At 37.3% G+C, this 16,232-nt stretch overlaps 1 protein-coding gene across 1 annotated transcript in view; it reads left to right on the top strand.

Annotated features, from left to right (window-relative positions):
- Positions 1-16,232, top strand: part of LOC138076172 (phospholipid-transporting ATPase ABCA3-like) — a 215,958-nt gene that overhangs the window by 69,527 nt on the left and 130,199 nt on the right. The window contains exon 8 of the mRNA XM_068968393.1: positions 11,928-12,057. Within this exon, the coding sequence (XP_068824494.1) occupies positions 11,928-12,057 (130 nt within the window). The remainder of the gene's footprint in view (positions 1-11,927; positions 12,058-16,232) is intronic.

Below are 16,232 nucleotides of genomic sequence, written 5' to 3'. Positions count from 1 at the left end.
TTCCCAACTTCAGCCTATACTACAAAGCTACAGTCATCAAGACAGTATGGTACTGGCACAAAAATAGAAATATAGATAAATGGAACAAAATAGAAATCCCAGAGATAAATCCACACAGCTATAGATACCTTATGTTTGACAAAAGAGGCAAAAATATACAATGGATAAAAGGCAATCTCTGCAACAAGTGGTGACAGGAAAACTGAACTGGTCAATTGCATGCAAAAGAATGAAATTGCAACTCTTTGTAATACCATACACAAGAATAAACTCAAAGTAGATTAAAGACCTAAATGTAAGGCCAGAAACTATAAACTCTTAGAGGAAAACATAGACAGAATACCTTCTGACATAAATTGCAACAAGATCCTCAATGACCCACCTTCCAGAGGAATGAAAATAAAAACAAAAATAAGCAACTGGACCTAATTTAAATCAAAAGCTTCCAGTGGTTTTAAAATCTCTATTTGTTTTCTTTATGATCTTTATTATCTTCTTCCTTCTGCTTACTTTACATTTGTTTGTTCTTTTTCTAATTCTTCTGGGTGGTGGGTTAGGTTGTTTATTTATGACTTTTATCATTGCTTTTGAAAGGCTTGTATCACTATAAACATCCCTCTAAGAACTACTTTTGCTGCATCCCATTGATTCTGTATGACTGTGTCTTCATTGCCATTTGTCTCAAGGTATTTTTAAGTTTGCTCTTGGATTTTATCACTGACTCAATTTTAAAAACATTTTCAGATACCTTTTATTTACTAAAATGTGCATATTTTCAGGGGGAGGGACCAGTACATTAGAAACTTCAGCAAAGCCTTATCTATGTGTTTATACATATCTAATGGCCTCCCTAGAGGAGATTTTCCCAGTGGTTATATATGGTTGTGAGAGATGGATTGTAAAGAAGACAAGATGCCAAAGAATTGATGTCTTTGAACTGTGGTGCTGGAGAAGACTTATGAAAGTCTCTTGGACAGCAAGGAGATCAAACCAGTCAGTCTTGAGAAATCAACCCTGAATATTCACTGGAAGGACTTATGCTGAAGCTTAAGCTCCAGTATTTTGGTCATCTGACATGAACAGACAATTGATTGGAAAAGTCCCTGATACTGGGACAGATTGAGGGCAGAAGTACAAAAGGGTGTCAGAGGAAGAGATGACTGGATGGCATCACCAGTGCAATGAACATGAACTTGGGCAAACTCTGGGAGATAGTGAGGGACAGGGAGGCCTGGTGTGCTGCAGTCCATGTAGTCACAATAAGTTGGATGTGACTGGGTGACTGAACAACAACAACAATGGCCTCCCTGATTCAGCCAGAGGTTTTTACATACATGCAAAGATATTATTCCTGGCTTAATAGCATTCATGTATTTGTTTTGTCTAATGTACCTCCTTCTAAAAGAAATTGAAGCACTCTCTATATAATAATGTGTGTGCATGTGTGTGTGTGTGTGTGTGCGTATGGCTTTAATTATTATCTGTATGATGGAATCTCAAATTTATCCAATTCAGATCTCTCCTTTGGGCTCTAAACTATAGACTCCCAAGTATCCAAACAGGATGTTGGGAAATTCTCAGAGATAAATTGATACAATTCATCCAGTACAAATCTAAAGATTACATGTCTGTATTATCACATCAATATTATATGTTATTTTAAAATAAAACTCTGATGTACATTCTTTCTTACTATAATACAAAAAGCCAATAAGAATTATTTTGTAATTATCTCCAGTTCCTCAGTTAGAGAATTCATTTCCTTAACAATTTTTATTTCTTTAGTGTTATAAATGTATTTAAAAAGTAACATTAAATCTAGTAAAAGAATATGAATTATAAAAGTATTTTAAGGTACTTATTTTTGATCATATACTTTTGTTTTTAGATTAATAATAACCAAAATATACTTCTTCACTGTATTTTGCAAGTGTGCATCATTGTAAATAAAGCTGATATGTGGAAATAGGAATTTATATGTAATACATGTTAATATATAAATATTTTATTTACAGAAGGATTATTTACTTTGAAAGTAACTCATAATAATCAAATTGCAAATGAAAGTTTTCCAATATATTAAAAAATGCTTTCTATTTGATTATATTAAAGTAGACAATGACACAGAAAAATGGAAAGATATACCATGTTCTTGGATTGGAAGAGTCAATATTGTTAAAATGACTATATTACCCAAAGCAATCTACAGATTACATGAAGTCCCTATCAAATTACAATGACATTATTCACAAAAATAAAAAAAAATCTTAAAATTTGTATGGTAACATAAAAGATCCTGAATAGCTAAAGCAATCTTGAAAAAGGAAAACGTCTGGAAGAAACAGGCTCCCTGACTTCAGACTATACTACAAAACTATAGTCTTCAAAATAGTATGCTATTGGCACAAAACAGAAATGTAGATTAATGGAACAGGGTAGAAAGCCCGTAAATAAACCCGCACACACTATGGTCAATCTATAACAAATGAGGCAAGACTATACAATGAAGGAACCCTACAGCTACATGTAAAACAAATGAATTTAGAACATTTTTTAACACCATACCCAAAAATAAACCTAAAATGTATTAAAGATAAATATAAAACTATAAAACTCTTAGAGGAAAACAGGCAGAACACTCTTTGACAAAATTGCAGTGATATCTCTTCTGAGCTGCCTCCTAGAATAATGGAAATAAAAACAAAAATAAACAAATGGGCCTAATTAAACTCAATAGCTTTTGCACAGCAAAGTGAAAGTGAAAGTGAAATCGCTCAGTTGTGTCCAACTCTTTGTAACCCCATTGACTGTAGCCTACCAGACTCCTCCCTCCATGGGATTCTCCAGGCAAGAGTACTGGAGTGGGTTGCCATTTCCTTCTCCAGGGGATCTTCCCGACCCAGGGATCGAACCCAGGTCTCCTGCATTCCAGGCAGATGCTTTAACCTCTGAGCCACCAGGAAAGCCCTTTGCACAGCACAGGAAACCATAAAAAATGAAAAACAACCCACAGAATGGGAGAAAATATTTGCAATGATATTACCAAAGGGATTAATCTCCAAAATCTACAATGAAGCTCAAGATTAAAAAAAAAAAAAAAGGGCAGAAAACCTAACTAGAAATTGCTATAAAGAAAATATAGATGGCCAAGAGTCACATGCAAAAATGCTCAACCTTGCTAATAATTAGACAAAATCAAAATTATAATGAGGTATCACTTCATACCTGTTGGAATGGCTATCATCATAATATCAGCAAAAAATAAACATTAAATAACCTCCAATTAAAATAAATAAATTTATATTAAAAAAAGAAGGTATGGAGAAAAGAGAACCTTTCTACAATGTTGAAAGGAATGTAAATTGGTAGGGCCACTATAGAGAACAATATGGGGAGGTTCCTTAGAGATGGAGTTGCAATGTGATCCAGAGGCAAAACTCCTGGGCGTATATCCAGAGTAAAACATGGTTCAAAAAGATACATACACCCCCAATGTTCATTGCAATGCTGTTTACAATAGCCAAGATATGGAAACAACCTAAATATCCATTAACAGAGGAATGATAAAAGAAATGGTAGTACATATATACAATGGAATACTGCTCAACCATTAAAAAGAATCAGATAATGTCATTGGCAGCAACATGGATGGACCTGGAGATTATCATACTCAGTTCAGTTCAGTTCAGTTACTCAGTCATGTCCGACTCTTTGTGACCTCATGGACTGCAGCATGCCAGGCCTCCCTTTCCATCGCCAACTCCCAGAGTTTACTCAAACTCGTGTCCATTGAGTCAGTGATGCCATCCAACCATCTCATCCTCTGTCGTCCCCTTCTCCTGGCTCCAATCTTTCCCAGCATCAAGGTCTTTTCAAATGAGTCAGTTCTTCGCATCAGGTGGCCAAAATATTGGAGTTTCCGCTTTACCATCAGTCCTTCCCATGAATATTCAGGACTGATTTCCTTTAGGATGGACTGGTTGGATCTCCTTGCAGTCCAAGGGACTCTCAAGAGTCCTCTCCAACACCACAGTTCAAAAGCATCAGTTCTTTAATGCTCAGCTTTCTTTATAGTCCAACTCTCACATCCATACATGACTACTGGAAAAACCCATAGCTTTGACTAGATGGACTTTGCTGACAAAGTGAAGCTAAGTGAAACAAGTCAGGTGAAGACACATATAATATGATAGTATTTATATGCAGAATCTTAAAACATGATAGAAATAAACTTATTTACAAAACAGAACAGATTCACAGATTTAGAGAATGAATTTATGGTTACTGGGGAAAGAACTGGAAGGAGGGATAGACTGAGAGTTTGGGATTGACATGTATATACTATAACCAAGAAAGACCTACTGTATAGCACATGGGATGCTGCTCAATATTCTGTAATAAATGGGAAAAGAATTAGAAAATGAATAGATACATATATATATATATATACATATATATATATATATATAACTGAATCACTTTGCTGTACACCTGAATTTAACACAGTATTGTTAATCCACTATGCTCCAATATAAAATAGAAATTTAAAAATCTACAGCAAAATAATTAACAAACTCTATCAATAAACTTAAATAAATATATTTTAATCCTCTGATTAATGCTTCAATTTTTAAAATCTATTTTGGAGATATAATTTAAAAACACGGGAATATATACACAAAAATATCACTGCAATGCTATCAAATAAAAATTTAAAAATTTTTCCATAGTAAGAGAAATATAAAGTAAATTAAGATCTTTACTGTATTATACAATAATTTGTAGAAGCTAAATACACATATAAAGAATATAGAAAGAAATGAGAACATTCTAAAAGTTTAGAGAAAATACAGAATAGAAAATTGTGTGCATGTATGTGTGTAGTCTCATTGAGGAAAACTGCAAAATTTTCTACAAAATTACTATGAACAAAAATTGTTAAAACAGCCCTTGGGTGGAATACAGGCGACTTTTATTTCCTTACTTATAAGATTCACTGATTTTTTAATAACATGTTGTTTAGTTTCCATGTAATCATTTTTTTTTCTTATTTCTTTTCTGTGGTGGGTTTCCAGTTTCATGCCATTGTGATCTGAAAAGATAGCTGAAATATTTTCCGTATTCTTAAATTTGTTGAGAATCATATTGTGTCCCTGTATGTGGTCAGTCCTAGAGACTGTTCCATGTGCACTTGGAAAGAATGTGTATTCTGTTTTTTTTTTTTTAACGTAATACCCTATATATATCAAGAAGACTTAACTGTTCTATTGTATCATTTAATTTCTCTGTTGTGTTATTAATCTTCTGTTTATAAAATCTGTCCACTGATGTGAGTTGGGTGTTAAAATCTTGCACTTAGTTATGTCTGGCTCTTTGCAACCCAATGGACTGTAGACAGCTTGGCTCCTCTGTCCATGGAATTTCCTAGGCAAAATCACTGGAGTGGGTTGCCCTTTTCTACTCCAGGGAATCTTCCCAACCCAGAGACTGAACCCATATCTCTTGAGTCTCTGGCATTGGCAGGCAGATCTCTACCACTGCACCACCTTTATATCTGTTAGTGTTTGTTTTATGTATTTGGATGCAAAATGATTCAGTTATACCCCTAAAATGTGCATATTTGTTGATGAGTGTAATACACTCTTCTTGCATTTATTCTTTTATAATATTATTTTGTATTTTTCTTTATGGCCTTTGTTTAAAGTCTATTTTTTTCTCGTATGAGTACTGTTACACCCACTTTCCTCTAATTTCCATTTAAATGAAATGTCTTTTTCATCTTCTCACTTTCAGCCTATGTCTGTCATTTGCACTGAATATTCTCTTCTAGGCAGCTAGACTCGTGTGTGTGTGTTTAATCCAATCTTCCACTCTGTCTTTTGATTGGAGCATTTAAGCCATTGACATAAGGTAATTATCAATAGATATGTATTTATTGCCATTTTAAACCTAATTTTCCCGTTGATTCTGTGTTTCTTTGTTGATTTCTCCTTTCTTTTTCTTTTTGTTCTTCCTTTTGTTGTTTGATTAGTTCCTTTTGTATTAATTATGCTTGTGTTCTCTGTTTTTTGGTTTTTGTGAAACTATTGTATGTTTGTGATTATCTTGTTTTTCAAGTATGTTACATTTTTCTATATCTAACTGCTTTAGACTGACTTTCTTATAGGCTCAAATGCATTGTAAAAATATCTGCATTTTGCTATTCTCCTTCTTCACACTTTGTGACTTTGTTGTCCTCTTTTACATCTTCATATTTACCCTTTTGCTGTTCACTGCTTTCACAAAAAAAAATTTGTTTTATTTATTTATTTTTTTAATCTGTATACTGGTTTACTTAAGTAATTTCCTTTTCAATTCTCATTTTCTCTTTTCTATGGATTCTTATTTCTTATCTATTTTGGAAATATCTTTCAATATTTCCTTTATGATAGGGTTCATTTTAGTTTAGTTCTTTTAATTTTTCCTGTCTCAGAAATTCTTTATCTCTCCTTCTATTCTAAGTGATAATCTTTCTGGAAAGGGTATCTTATGTTGCAGATTTTTCTCTTTCAAGATTGTGAATGTATCTTGCTACTCCCTTTTGGCCTGCAATATTCTTATAAGGAAACCAGCTGATTGCCTCAAGGAGATTTCCTTGCAATCAAATTTTATTTTTCTCTCCTTGTCTTCAGCATCCTCTCTTTACATTTAACTTTTGCTTCCCTGGTGGCTCAGACAGAAAAGAATCTGCTTGCAATTCAGGAGACCTGGGTTTGATCCCTGGGTTGGGAAGATCTCCTGGAGAAGGGAATGGCAACCCACTCTATTCTTGCCTGGAGAATTCCATGGACAGAACAACCCAGTGGGCTACAGTCTATGGGGTTGCAAAGAATTGGAAATGATTGAGCAACTAACACTTTGACTTTCTTTCTTTGCCACTTTATAGTATGTCTGGTGTAAGTCTGCTTGGGTTCATATTGTCTGGGAATCACTATTCTTCCTGTATCTGGATATCTGTTTCCTTTTTTTTTTTTTGCTTTTCTTGTTTTTTTTTTTTTTTTTTTTTTTTTCTTCCCTGGCAATCCACTCCTATTGCCTGGAAAATCCCATGGACAGAGGAGCATGGTAGGCTATAGTCCATGGGGTCGCAAAGAGTCAGACACGACTGAGCAACTTCACTTCACTTCACTTCACTTCACTTCACTTCACTTCAGTAGTTCAGCTGGTAAAGAATCTGCCTGCAATATGGTAGACCTGGGTTCAATCCTGGAGTTGGGATGATCCCCTGGAGAAGGGAAAGGCTACCCACTCCAGTATTCTGGCCTGGAGAATCCCATGGACTGTATACTCCATGGGGTCACAAAGAGTTAGACATGACTGAGCGACTTTCACTTCACTTCACTTCTTTAGGTTTGGAAAGTTTTCAGTCATAATTTCTTCAAGTATATTTTTTGATCTCCTTTACTTTTACTTCTTTTGTTGGAATTTATTCATCACTTATACATTTTGTATTATTCAATCTGCTATTCATTGTTTCTAGCTCAGCTTTTGCCTCAGCAAATGACATTTCTAATTTTTCCTGGTTTTTTATAGTTTCTAGTTTCTTTATATAATAATCTGAATTTTTATTGATAGCCTTTCATTGTCTCCTTTTTGCACTCTGTGTCTATCAGGCTGAAGAGGTCTGTTTCACTGCTTGTTCTTTTAGGTGAGTTTTCTTGGTCTTTTAGCTGGGAGATGTTCCTCTACTTCTTTTTATCTGTGTTTCTCTTACTTTTTGAGTTTAGGAGAAACAGTTATCTACCATGGTCTTAGAAGGCTATTTGATGTGGTAGCACCCCTGTGTAGCCTGAATGGCTTTGATATTGTTGATGCCAATGCTGTTCTTAGTATGGATGACTGCTGCTTCTTTCCTCAGTGTGTCCTGGCTTTTATCCCCTTGATATGCAGTGTGACTTGTCTTACGGTGATCAGAACCTGCCCTGCATGTTAAGCAGTGCCTCCTCTTTTCCCTGTGGCTGTCACAGCCATATCAGGGGTAGGGTCTGCACCTTAGTTGTTGGAGTAGGAACCCCTCATCTGTTTCTGAGCTCCACTGTGAAGTAGGTGGTATTGCAGTGCTCCCACTGGGAGAGGAGCCACCAAGTATTCCTCCACCAGAGCTGTCCATCAGGGACTGCACTCCATTGTGTCATCTGTCACCCATTGTGCAGGGTCACACAGTACACTGTTTCGGCACTGCTCTCAGCCCTGCCTCAACCATGGAAAAGCTGACAATTTGCTCTAGTGTCCTTCAGGCATTGTGTTTTTACAAGGCAACCAGTGTGGATCCCCTGGATAAGTGACTGATAAATTTTAGTAGATGAGACAGAGGGAGCTGTGGGCAAGGAAATCTCAAGCTTCTGCCTTGTACATCCAGATAGATAATGGTGCAACTTACTCAGAAAAGGAATATAGCAGGAGGAATACATTTTCAGATGAGTGAAAGTGAAAGTCAGTCAGTGGTGTCCGACTCTTTGCGACCCCATGGACTATAGAGTCCACGGAATTCTGCAGGCCAGAATACTGGAGTGGATAGACTTTCCCTTCTCCAGGGGATCTTCCCAATCCAGAGATCAAACCCAGGGCTTCCACATTGCAGGCGAATTCTTCACCAGCAGAGCCACAAGAAGCTGAAGTTCTATGAAGACCTACAAGAACTTCTGGAACTAACACTCAAAAAGAAAATGTCCTTTTCATCATAGGGGACTGGAATGCAAAAGTAGGAAGTCAAGAGATACCTGAAGTAACGGGCAAGTCTGGCCTTGGAATACAAAATGAAGCAGGGCAAAGGCTAATAGAGTTTGGCCAAGAGAAAGCACTGATCATAGCAAACACCCTCTTCCAACAACACGAGAGACGACTCTACACATGGACACCACCAGATGGTCAATACCAAAATAAGATTGATTATATTCTTTTCAGGTGAAAATGGAGAGCTCTAAAGAGTCAACATTGCAAAATTCAGACTTAAACAGAAAAAAGTAGGGAAAACCACTAGATGATTCAGGTATGACCTAAGTCAAATCCCTTACAATTATACAGTGGAAATGACAAGTAGGTTCAAGGGATTTCATCTGATAGACAGAGTGCCTAAAGAATTATGGATGGCGGTTCATAACGTTGTACAGGAGGCGGTGATCAAGACCATTTCCAAGAAAAAAAAAAATGAGAAAAGGCAAAATGGTTGTCTGAGGAGGCCTTACAAATAGCTGAGAAAAGAAAGCAAAGGAAAAAAGGAAAGATATACCCATGTGAATGCAGAGTTCCAAAGAATAGCAAGGAGAGATAAGAAAGACTTCCTTGTGATCAATGTAAAGAAATAGAGGAAAACAGAGTGAGAAAGAATAGAGATCTCTTCAAGAACATTAGAGATACTAAGGAAACATTTCACACAAAGATGGGCACAATTAAGGACAGAAATGGTATCAATCTAACAGGTAGAAGATACTAGAACAGATGGCAAGAATGCACAGAGGAACTATACAAAAGGGATCTTAATGACCTGGATAGCCACAGTGGTGTGATAATTCACCTAGAGCCAGACATCCTGGAATGCAAAGTCAGGTGGGCCTTAGGAAGCATCACTACAAACATAGCTACTGGAGGTAATGTAATTGTAGTCGAGATATTTCAAATCCTAAAAGATGATGCTGTGAAAGTGCTGCACTTAATATGTCAGCAAATTTAGGAAACTCAGCAGTGGCCACATGATTGGAAAAGGTCAGTTTTCACCCCAATCCCAAAGAAAGGCAATGCCAAAGAATGTTCAAACTACCACACAATTGCACTCATCTCACATACTAGTACAGTAATGCTCAAAATTCTCTAAGCAAAGCTTCAACAGTATGTGAAGCGAGAACTTCAAGATGTTCAAGCTGGATTTAGAAAAGACAGAGGAACCAGAGATCAAATTGCCAGCATCTGTTGGATCATAGAAAAAGCAAGAACACTCCAGAAAAACATACACTTTATTGACTATGCCAAAGCCTTTGACTGTGTGGATCACAACAAACTGTGGAACATTCTTAAAGAGATGAGAATACCAGACCACCTTACCTGCCAGCTGACAAATCTATATGTACGTCAAGAAGCAACAGTTAGAACTGGACATGGAACAACAGTCTGGTTCCAAATTGAGAAAGGAGTACATCAAGGCTGTATATTGTCACCCTGCTTATTTAACTTATGTGCAGAGTTCAGTTCAGTTCAGTTCAGTCGCTCCATTGTGTCCAACTCTTTGCGACCCCATGAATCGCAGCACGCCAGGCCTCCCTGTCCATCACCATTTCCTGGAGTTCACTCAGACTCACATCCATTGAGTCCGTGATGCCATCCAGCCATCTCATCCTCAGTCGTCCCCTTCTCCTCCTGCCCCAAATCCCTCCCAGCATCAGAGTCTTTCCCAATGAGTCAACTCTTCGCATGAGGTGTCCAAAGTACTGGAGCTTCAGCTTTAGCATCATTCCTTCCAAAGAAATCCCAGGGTTGATCTCCTTCAGAATGGACTGGTTGGATCTCCTTGCAGTCCAAGGGACTCTCAAGAGTCTTCTCCAACACCACAGTTCAAAAGCATCAATTCTTCAGTGCTCAGCCTTCTTCGCAGTCCAACTCACATCCATACATGACCACAGGAAAAACCATAGCCTTGACTAGATGGACCTTAGTCGGCAAAGTAATGTCTCTGCTTTTGCAGAGTACATCATGGTAAATGCTGGGCTGGATGAAGCACAAGCTGGAAGCACAAGGAGAAATATCAGTAACCTAGGTTATGCAGATGACACCACCTTATGGCAGAAAGCAAAGAAAAATTAAAGAGCCTCTTGATAAAAGTAAAAGAGAAGAGTGAGAAAGCTGGCTTAAAACTCAACATTCAAAAAACTAAGATCATGGCATCCAGTCGCATCACTTCATGGCAAATAGATGGGGAAACAATGGAAACAGTGGCAGACTTTATTTTCTTGGGCTCCAAAATCACTGCAGATAGTGACTGGAGCCATGAAATTGAAAGAAGCTTGCTCCTTGGAAGAAAAGCTATGACCAACCTAGACAGCATATTAAGAAGCAGAGACATTACTTTGCAGACAAAGATCTGTCTAGTCAAAACTATGTTTTTTTCCAGTAGTCATGTATGGATGTGAGAGTTGGACTATAAAGATAACTGAGCACCAAAGAATTGATGCTTTTGAGCTGTGTGTTGGAGAAGACTCTTGAGAGTCACTTGGACTGCAAGGAGATCCAACCAGTCTATCCTAAAGGAAATCAGTCCTGAATATTCTTTGGAAGTACTGATGCTGAGGCTGAAGCTGCAATATTTTGGTCATGCCATGCGAAGAATTGACTCATTTAAAAAGATGCTGATACTGGGAAAGATTGAAAGCAGGAAGAGAAGGGGGACAACAGAGGATGAGATGATTGAATGGCATCACTGATTCGATGGACATGAGTTGAGCAAGCTCTGGGAGTTGGTGATGGACAGGGAAGCCTGGCATGCTGTAGTCCATGGGATTGCAAAGAGTTGGACACAACTGAGCCACTGAACTAACTAATTAGTAGAGTTTGAAGTGCTTATAGGACATGTAATGAGTTTTTGCATTAAGTTCAGGAATTTAGCAGAAAGACATTGACTGGAGCAGATTGTAAGATATCAGCTTCATGACAGTAAATGGATCAAAGTAGGACTCCATGAAATTGTTCAGGAAAAGTCTTATGGGCCTACTTTGAACTTCTATCCACATTTTGCTTCCAAATATAATTATTAATGATATTTTTCTTTTATACTTTGATTTTACCTTTTGAGATTAATGGTCTCATTTTCTTATTCTATAGATAACTGATATAAATGCATGCCCTTTATAAGTAATAGTAATAGATATAAGGTTTGTGTTTTTTTTTTTTCCTTTTCACAGGAATTTACATTGCAAAATATGACAGTACTAGCAGTTCAAGACTTGTCTTTGAATTTATATGAGGGGCAAATCACTGTCCTTCTCGGTCATAATGGAGCAGGGAAGACTACTACCTTATCTGTCCTCACAGGTAAATATTCATGGTTATTTTGACACACAGATACTGTGGATTAAGCTTTGAAGCTTTTGTGTACTCTTCTTGACATTGACATTGTTATTTAAATGATACGTAGGTCTGTTTATTAATCTGCTTTCTTTATAAAGTGTAAAATCATTTATTATTGAGCTTAAAAATCAATGTTTATTTTCGTTTCTCAGGTACATCCCACTTCTCACTTTTTAGTGCACCATCCTCATTGGTCAATGCAAAGACTAGAGAGCCTTTCTACTTTCACTTATCTATACCTTTAAATTTCCTTTTACATTACTTTCTTCTGTTCCCCTGCTCCCTTCATAGGAAACCATCCTAATTTGTTTGATGTACATTGTTTCATTGTATAATGTGTATTATATATTCTTATGAATATACTTTTATATTTAATAAGAAAATTTCTACACACATCCAAGTTGAAAGATTTTTAGTGACCACCCTTACACCCACTGACTAGATTTTACCATTTTACCATTTTATATATTTGTCACAGATCTATTGATTCCATTTTTAGGCATCTGAAAATTAATTTTAGACATTAAGATGCTTCCTGATAAATAATTTAGAATGCATATCATTAACGAGAATTTTTCTTTTGGAATAAAATTTTAATTAAAAAATGCTTAAATTTTAAGTATTCATTTGCTACATTTTGACTTATGCATACTTCTGAATAATCCTGTTGCCTATTAAGATAGATGACTTCACTATTATCCCAGAAAGTGTTCTCATTACTCAAGTGATTCAGTAAATTACAGATGAGGCAAAACTTTACTCATATCATTAGTATACATTAATATGCCACATATTTGGGTAAAAACTAAGAATGCAGTGTTGAGCAGAAAGTCCTTCCCTTCAAAGATCTTATAGTTGAGCAAGGATTTGATAAGTAAATAGGAATTTTATAACATCTCGAGAAGTAAAAAATAAAGCTTGAGTGTTGGGTGTTGTCCTGTCACCTTGATGTAATACTGCGGGCAAGGTCTATGAGCAAAGGGGAAATAAAATCTAATTTGAGATTGGTACAAGATGTAATGAATCATAAAAGAAAGGGGAGATGCATATTCTAAGAATATTCAGGGCCAGCAAGTAAGAAAATAGGGAATATTATATGGCTAGAGAACAGATAGAGAATAGGAATGACCAAAATGATACCAGAGTGTCAAGTGAAAGGTTGGAGCAAGGATGAATTTCCCATTTTAGGTCAACTATAAGTAGCCTTATCTTTGAGGAAAGAAATGATGTAAAACAACAATTCTTTGTTAGCTTCTATCTTTGAAATACTTCTGAAACTTAGTTAAAGCTCTTAATCATTACTTCCTAATTAATTCCACATAATTATTAGTGAATATTGTTATTGTTGTCTTCAGTATAATATCAACTGCCACTTATTAAATATTTTTATATATTTCATCTTAGAACATATCCCATGCTTTACATTTTGTGACAGTGGTCCCCAAAGATAATCGTCTCCTTGCCATGTCTTCTGGCCAGGTCTATGCCCAACATGTAGTGTGGAGAAGCTGATGTATTGGGCACAGACCTGGCCAGAAAGACAACAATAAACCCCTGGGGTCTGCTTGGTGTGGTGGGCTGCTCCAGCCAAGGTGGCTTCCACTTTCTGCCTGGGAGGAAAAAGGTGGGGGCCCTGACCCTTGTGAGGAGGCAGGGCAGTGAAGTGGTCTGTCTCTTTCTCACTGAAAAGTCAAGCGTGATTCAATTTCACAACTTCAGCAGACCTTGTTTAATTAGTTTTTGTTTACTTACCAAAAAAATAAAAAACCCACAGAACCAAATCCTAAATGACTAAATAAATCCTAAATAAAAATGGATTTGCTCCACAATATTTCTTAGGAAGATCAAGAACCAGCAATCCAGATACCCTAAAGGTCCCAAGTGTCATGGGCAAGTAGGGTTTTTCCTGGTAAGATGGATCCCTGCATGGGGTTGGATAGTTCTGTGCCAAGAAGCTTGTTGGGGTGTGTGAAAGACAGAGGGAGATTGTAGATACGCAGAAGAATAGAAGACAAGAAGAGAGTAGGCAAGGTGATGTTGGACCCAGATAACCAGAGTGTTGCTTCACAGGATAAGAAATATTAGCAGCCACCACAATCCGAAAAAGACAAGAAATGGATTTTTCCCTCAGAGTCTCTGTAGAGAGTGAGGCCCTGCTGACACTTCAGTTTCACCCCAGTGATACTGATTTCAGACTTCCAGTCTCCAGAACTGTAATGGAATAACTTTCTTTTGTTTTAACACTAACTCTGTGGTAATTTGCTACAGCAGCCATTGGAAACCAATGCATTTGATATCTCAGAACATATATTATGCACTTCCTAATGTGTATATGCACATTCCCTTTTCCTTACCAGGAATGCCTAAACCACCACTTCCCTTTTGAAATTTTCTACTCATTCATGAAGATTTAGCTCAAAAGCTACTTCCTGATCCCATCAACCAGAATTAATCATCCTTACCTCTGTTTGGTAACTATGTCCCAAGGGATTAGAGTAATTTCTTACACAGTAAGTGTTAGGTAAAAGACGACCAGAACACCAAAAAGAGTGTCTAACAGGCTTTAATGGGGAAGCACTCCCGGGCGGGTTCTGGAACCTGAACGAGGCAGGTCAAGGAAATCCGCACCCAGACCGTGTTGGAGGTGGCTTATGTGTGTTCGGTGTAAGGGATGGTCAGGTTAATGGACGGGGGTTCGGATAGGTCGCCAGGCCAAGGCGTCGCGGGCTGATAGGTCCTTCTACGTGGCTGGGGTGGGGCGGCTTTAGCTGGTGAAGTGTGCTGTCATTGGTCCCCAGGATCTGGGAGGCTCCTTCCGTTAGGGACTTCCCCCACCAGTGGGGGAGAGAAGGGGAGGCCCATCATGGCCCTGGGGTCTGGCCTTACAGTGTTTTCAATAAATACTTGCAAAATGAATTAATTGTATCATGTATCACAGTTGTTGAGACACTTGTTTCCTCAATTAAAAGTAGCTTGAAGCCCAAGGGTTATGTCTTGTAATTTTTTGAATGATAATTTTTAGTTGAGGAAAAATTCATATAACATAAAATTATTCAATTTAAAGTTTCCAGCTTAGTAGCGTGTGGTACTTTTACAATATGCACAACTACACAGTGGAGTGGCAAGTATATTCAAGGGGTTAGATATGGTAGACAAAGAGCCTGAAGAACTCTGGATGGACATTTTTAACATTGTACAGGATGCAGTGACCAAAATCATTCCAAAGAAAAAGAAATGCAAGAAAGCAAAGTGGTCGTCTGAAGAAGCTTTAAAATAGCTGAGGAAAAAGAGAAGCAAAGATAAAGAGAAAAGGGAAAGACATACCCAATTAAATACAGAGATCCAGAGAATAGCAAGGAGAGATAACAAGGCCTTCTAAAATGAACAATGCAAAGAAGTGGAGGAAAACAATAGAATGGGAAAGACTATAGATCTCTTGAAGAAAATTGGAGGTACCAAAGGAACATTTCATGCAAGGATAGTCATGATAAAGGGCATAAATAGTGAGGAACTAACAAGAGCAGAAGAGGTTAAGAAGAGTTGGCAAGAATACAGAGGAACTCTACAAGAAAGGTCTTAATGATCCTGATAACCATAGTGGTGTGGTTAATCACCTAGAGCCAGACATCCTGGAGTGTGAAGTGGACCTTAGGAAGCATTACCATGATTAAACCAATGGAAGTGATGGAATTCCACTTGAGCTATTTAAAATCCTACAAGATGATGCTGTTAAAGTGCTGCTTTCAATATGCCAGCTAATTTGGAAAACTCAGCAGTGATGACAGGACTGGAAAAGGTCAGTTTCATTCCAATCCCAAAGAAAGACAAGGCCAAAGAATGTTCAAACTACCATACAATTGTGCTCATTTCATAGGCTACTAAAGTTATGCTCAAAATAGACTTCAGCAGTACATGAATTGAGAACTTACACATATGCAAGCTGGGTTTCAAAGAAGCAGAGGGACCAGAGATCAAATTGCCAACATTCGTTGGATCATGGAGAAAGTAAGGGGGTTCAAGAAAAACATCTACTTCTGCTACAGTGACTATGCTAAACACTTTGTGTGCATCGCAACAAACTGTGGAAAGTTCTTAAAGTGATGTGAGTACCAGATCACATTATCTTTCTCCTGAGAATC

This window comes from Capricornis sumatraensis, chromosome 3, assembly GCF_032405125.1.
Source record: "Capricornis sumatraensis isolate serow.1 chromosome 3, serow.2, whole genome shotgun sequence".
Classification (NCBI taxonomy): Eukaryota; Metazoa; Chordata; class Mammalia; order Artiodactyla; family Bovidae; genus Capricornis; species Capricornis sumatraensis.
Note: the sequence above shows the minus strand (reverse complement) of the source record. Positions and strands in the feature narration are given on the sequence as shown.